This window comes from Limulus polyphemus, unplaced genomic scaffold, assembly GCF_000517525.1.
Source record: "Limulus polyphemus unplaced genomic scaffold, Limulus_polyphemus-2.1.2 Scaffold1407, whole genome shotgun sequence".
Classification (NCBI taxonomy): domain Eukaryota; kingdom Metazoa; phylum Arthropoda; class Merostomata; order Xiphosura; family Limulidae; genus Limulus; species Limulus polyphemus.
Window position 1 is genome coordinate 261,562 of NW_013667017.1, and position 6,475 is coordinate 268,036.

Below are 6,475 nucleotides of genomic sequence, written 5' to 3' on the forward strand. Positions count from 1 at the left end.
ACCACTGAAATCTTCCTGTAGCTGACATTTAACCAAGTATTGGACAGCAACCTACCACTTAAATCTTCCTGTAGCTGACATTTAACCAAGTATTGGACAGTAACCTAACACTGGAATCTTCCTGGGTCTTCGTGTGTCTGACTTACATAAACCATCTTGTATCTGTATTTAACACTGTGTACAGCATTGTTACATTACACCAAATACCCATTTCTGTGAAGCTACATATCAATGTTTACTATAATTTCAAATTTACTAAATGTATCTTCACAAAATTTCATAAGCTTTAAGAAAACATTACAAGCATGTTGTGACAAAAAAATCAGAATTGTTAATAAAGTAGTTTTACTAAGGATTTATTTGTGAATTGACAGAGTCAGTTGACTCAGACTCTGACTAGTCTGAGTACAAGGTGATATTTATGTTAAAAATAAAAAATACTTTTTGTCATCTCACAGTTTTATATTTATAACCTTTAGAACTTCCGAAATGAATATCAAAAGTTCATTCTGTAACACTTCATCTTTTATTTTCACTACCCTAACAATAACTTCCTCTTATATTTTCACTACCCTATCACTAACTTTATCTCTTATTTTCTTTACCCTAACACTAAATTCATCTCTTATTTTCACTACCCTAACACTAACTTCATCTCTTATTTTCACTACCCTAACACTAACTTCATCTCTTATTTTCACTACCCTAACACTAACTTCATCTCTTATTTTCACTACCCTAACACTAACTTCATCTCTTATTTTCACTACCCTAACACTAACTTCATCTCTTATTTTCACTAAGTGAAAGTTGAAAAATATTAAATAAAATCAAATATGTTCTTCTTTCTACTAGAATTAATCATCTTAGATTACCAAACACACAAGTCTGAGTACATTATACATATCTAACTGCTTGTGCATTGCTCGAGAAATGAAGAAGAAAAAATGTATTTTTTTCATTTACAATTTATTATCAAACCTAACAAGATTTTAATTTTTTAATTTTATTCACTTTTATTAAAAATATATATAAGAAAATAAACAAAAATAAGGAAGTCAACAACTGCTGTTGGTTATAAGCCTATTTGTACTCAAGAATGTACTTCAGTAAAGACACCTTTTTTCATGCTATTTTGGTTGTAGGAGAAATAACTAATGTAGCTTTCAAACAGGTATTTAAAACACAAACAACAATTTTAACAGTACAATTTACCTGTCTTTCTAGCTAACCTATAAATAGGTTAAAATACTAATTACCTACTAGAGCAATGACTTCAGTCTACACGCAACAAATGGTGCCTTTCACCAAGACGTATAAAAAAAAGGCATCATAATCATGTATTTAACAAAATGGTTTTTCTACTGGTTATCAACACATACCACTGAAAGGTAAGCATGACTAAATAAGTGATTTTAATAGCATGAAGAGTCGGGAGGAGCTTCTGTTGTGGGTATAACCAGTTTATTGATATCTTAGGAAATAATGAAGGTGGGAGGTTCTTATTTCAAATTTGGCCTGTCAATATCTATAGTTGGTGTATCTAATTGGTTGACATTCTAAGCCCCTATATCTTGACTGTCAATATCTATATTTGGTGTATCTGATTGGTTGACATTCTAAACCCCCTATATCTTGACTGTCAATATCTATATTTGGTGTATCTAATTGGTTGACATTCTGAAGCCTATATAGAGGAAGAAAGAAAGAGGCATCACATGAGGTAGAGAAGTGAAGATTGAGAATTTATCTAAACATTTCCTTACAATGTTAAAAAATTAAAACTTACATAAAACTAAAATTTGAATTATAAACTATCTTTTGATGCTAAATTTATTGATATACATCAATAATGAAGTTGTTTGATTAAATTTTCTGTAAAAATGTTGTGAGATGTACATTTTTACCCCCCAACTGTACACACAGAGTTAATATGCTCTCTCTCTAACCTTCCTATATCTGATATTTGATAAAGCACTGGTCAGTTACTCATTTCTGAAATTCTCCTATTTACAAAAAGTACTGGTCAGTAAACTCTCACTCAAATAAATCCTCCTGCACCTGTAAGTTAATCAAGTAATGGTCAGTAAACTCTCACTCAAACAAATCCTCCTGCACCTGTAAGTGAATCAAGTAATGGTCAGTAAACTCTCACTCAAACAAACCCTCTTGCACCTGTAAGTTAATCAAGTAATGGTCAGTAAACTCTCACTCAAACAAACCCTCTTGCACCTGTAAGTTAATCAAATAATGGTCAGTAAACTCTCACTCAAACAAACCCTCTTGCCCCTGTAAGTTAATCAAGTAATGATCAGTAAACCCTCACTCAAACAAACCCTCTTGCACCTGTAAGTTAATCAAGTAATGATCAGTAAACCCTCACTCAAACAAACCCTCTTGCACCTGTAAGTTAATCAAGTAATGGTCAGTAAACTCTCATTCAAGCGTGCCACTAACACCTAATATTAGTACAGTAATGGTCGATAACTCTCATAGAAACACACGTAATAACAAACATTACACCAAATGGTGGTCAGTGTCCCAGAAGAACAAATGTAGCAATAAAACTAAGCACCCAAATAATGCTCAATGGGCCTTTGATTAACAAATGTGATAACGAAACTGATTATCTAAATAATGGTCAGTAATCCACAATAATATATCTAACAAACAAAACAATAAACACATGTAATGAACCAAATGCAATGAAAACATGGCCACCCAAGAAGTTTCTATACCACCAAAGCAAACAATTTTTATATCAATTTGCAGGTTATTCTTTAACACTAATTCCCTTCATGGCTGTATCACATACTTCTAAGCTTAAAATCACAAATTAAAATTACTTGACAATGACGTGCACAACATTCTAACAAAAATCATTAATTAACACTCAAGACTGCATTTGAAACAAACTCAAAAAAAAACATTTTCATAATAAAACAAATAATATTTGAAATACAAATTACAACAATCTCGAAAACAAAATCAACATTGTTTGAAATATAAAATCACATCAGAATGAAGTAATTTCCACAATAATGGAGATAGTCCTAGTTGAAACAAAAAATTAATTATGGAATTTTTTAAATAACAATTAACACTGTTTGAACATGGAGCAAAGTGTTTTGAACAAAAGTTTGGGGAATACATTCAACAATGACACATATGATAAGCTACAAAATTTCATTGATATATAGATAACAATGCTTGAAGCAAACTAAACCATATAATTTCCACAAGAACATACACCGTATGAGATATAATCTAGGTCAAAGAATTTTCACAGCACACACGAACAACGCTTGAAACAAGTAAAGCAGAGAATTTCCACAATAACAGACAACATTGTACTAGGCAAAAGTTAGAGAATTTCAATAATACACAGACAACACTGTATGAGGCAAAAGTTAGAGAATTTCAATAATACACAGACAACACTGTATGAGGCAAAAGTTAGAGAATTTTAATAATACACAGACAACACTGTATGAGGCAAAAGTTAGAGAATTTCAATAATGCACAGACAACACTGTATGAGGCAAAAGTTAGAGAATTTTAATAATACACAGACAACAATGAAACAATTTCCACAATAACAGACAACACTGTATGAGGCAAAAGTAAAAGAATTTCGATAATACACAGACAACAATGCAAGAGAATTTGCACAATAACAGAGAAAACACTGTGTTAGGTAAAACAATTTTCAAAACACACACAGTTGAAAGAAATTAAAGCAGAGAACTTCCACAATAACAGAAAACACTATATTAAGCATAAAAAAGTTTTACAAAATGGCAGTTATGTTTTTAAATAACAGAGAGTTAGAAATTTCAGAGTAAATGGCACAATAATTTATGTAAAAAATTATATCTATTTTAATTTCTAAAATATTTATCATTATACAATTATTATTCATTTTCCTTGAATTCCTCCTATTTCAAGTGAGTTTCAGCTTACCATTCATTTACTTTAGTTCGGCCTTCAAAGTCCTCAGGCACTAAACTTAGTCGACACATGGTATCATACAGTTCCTTTAAATCTGGTTGCAGCTATATGAAATCAGGCAAAACAACACCAATTCAAAGTTATTGACATCGATTTTTTATGAGATTACATCAGGAGTTAAAGAACCTACAGTTGAATATTCGAGTGTTTTATGTTGTTAATGGTTCTCAAACTTTTTTTTTATTGTTTACAGAGATCACCTGGACATTTTTTTTTAATTTGGCAGACCATAATTGGATCTATATGTTATGCTACCACTTCCTTTCAAAATTATGCAACCTTTCCACGAATCAACTGAAGGAAGATTATACGTTTTATAGTTAATATGATTTATCGCAACCGAGAAATTTTTTCTTCTTTAATTTGTACACTTTCACTGTCTTTCAACTGCTTATCTAGTCAGTAAACATTATTATTTATTTATGCACAATTAAATTTAAAATGGTCTTTTTCATTATATTATAAAGTTTTAGTTTTGCATTCAGTTCATTAAATCATACAGCACTAAAAACTACAACGAAACATTAAATTCATCACTATTACAGTTTTATATTGCATCAACCTTAATGTAAAATACAGTTCTAGAAATAGATCACTTCAAATTACTACACAATCATCTGAACCAAAAATTATAATGACCATGTGAATAAAAATCATACTACAATCAAGCTTCGAGGTGTCACGTGATACATGTTATTATTATCAATCTTAAAGAATATCCTTAACTTTAAATTTGTAATTTAACCCAAATGTAGAGTACATAGCATCCACAAAAACTTTAGAAACTTCCTAATATAATAATGGTGAATTAGGGCTTCCTTTCTGGTAAAGGAAAATTTCAATAACTTTTCTTTTTCCCACCAAGAAGTTATTAAAGATTCTTTGCCCTTCCTTTTGACAATATTTTCCATTTCCTGGCCAAACTTTTATTCTTTTTTCCTATTTTAAATCATGGAAGACAAGATAAAACAGCATGGATACATAAGATAATCATCTCATATTTCTGTTACTTGCAAATGCAAAGTTAAAAGGTGTTTCAATTGCAGTAAATATGGATGTGACCATGATAAAATAACCACTGAATGATATCAAGGAAAAGATGACAAAGAGTTTCCAAGAACAAATACATAGAAAACTATAAATAAAATGCAGAAAACTTTTAATGTTTTTTTCTTCTTCAAAAGCAAGAGTTGCTGTTATCTCATATGCTAATGAAGCTTATCCAATGTTCCTACTACTAAACCATTTTGTGAGGATCACATTGTGTACTGAAACAGCTACAACTCTTAGCTATCATTTGTGCTGAAAATAGCAACCATAGTCAAATATTCACGGACAAAAAGTTACAAAGCATATTTACTAGTTCATATTTTACATTTTAATGTCATATAAAACAAGAACTTTGTTCTATTTATATTCACTAGATCATACTTCACATTTTAATGTCTTATATGAAACAAGAATTTTGTTCTATTTATATTTACTAGCTCATATTTTACATTTTAATGTCATATAAAACTAGAACTTTGTTCTATTTATATTTACTAGATCATATTTTACATTTTAATGTCATATAAAACAATAACTTTGTTATATTTATATTTACTAGATCATATTTTACATTTTAATGTCATATAAAACTAGAACTTTGTTCTATTTATATTTACTAGATCATATTTTACATTTTAATGTCATGTAAAACTAGAATTTTGTTCTATTTATATTTACTAGCTCATATTTTACATTTTAATGTCATATAAAACTAGAATTTTGTTCTATTTATATTTACTAGCTCATATGTTACATTTTAATGTCATATAAAACTAGAATTTTGTTCTATTTATATTTACTAGCTCATATTTTACATTTTAATGTCATATAAAACAAGAACTTTGTTCTATTTATATTTGCTTATTATGAACTATTGTCATGCTTACATGAAAGATTCATACTAAAATAATTGTTTTCCCTTTTCCTAGTATGATATACATTTTATCTCTAAAAAAATAAAATTTGAGCTATAGAAATACAAAGTTTTTTCTCAGTAATATAAAATTTTTACAATCATTAATGTATGTTACTAATAATGGGACCGTATGATATTTAACTGTAGATTTAAGACATTTATAGAGACATTCATATCTAAACTTACTTACTTACTTTCTTCAAATAAAAACTTAAAAATATGTGCATGGATATTAAGAGGACAAAGGAATGGCCAATTACAGTGTTTGAAATTGCAATGAAAAACAAAGAATGAAAAACAAATCCTTGAAACTCTTTATAACATTTTTAAACCATAAATATATACACCTGGAAAAAAGTTAAGCACCCCCAAATATTTTTCAGGATTGCTTATTGAAAATAAGGTTTAATTTTCATGATGTTGAGCAATGTTCATAATTTCAAACATAATTAAAAGGATGTGAGCGTTCAGGTGTGACATTTAAATCAGGCGCATTTT

The 6,475-nt window shown here is 29.2% G+C and overlaps 1 protein-coding gene across 1 annotated transcript in view; it reads right to left on the reverse strand.

The window, feature by feature from the left end:
- The window catches only part of LOC106463434 (vacuolar protein sorting-associated protein 28 homolog), a 29,843-nt gene that overhangs the window by 2,759 nt on the left and 20,609 nt on the right, over positions 1-6,475 (reverse strand). The window contains exon 7 of the mRNA XM_013923461.2: positions 3,964-4,055. Within this exon, the coding sequence (XP_013778915.1) occupies positions 3,964-4,055 (92 nt within the window). The remainder of the gene's footprint in view (positions 1-3,963; positions 4,056-6,475) is intronic.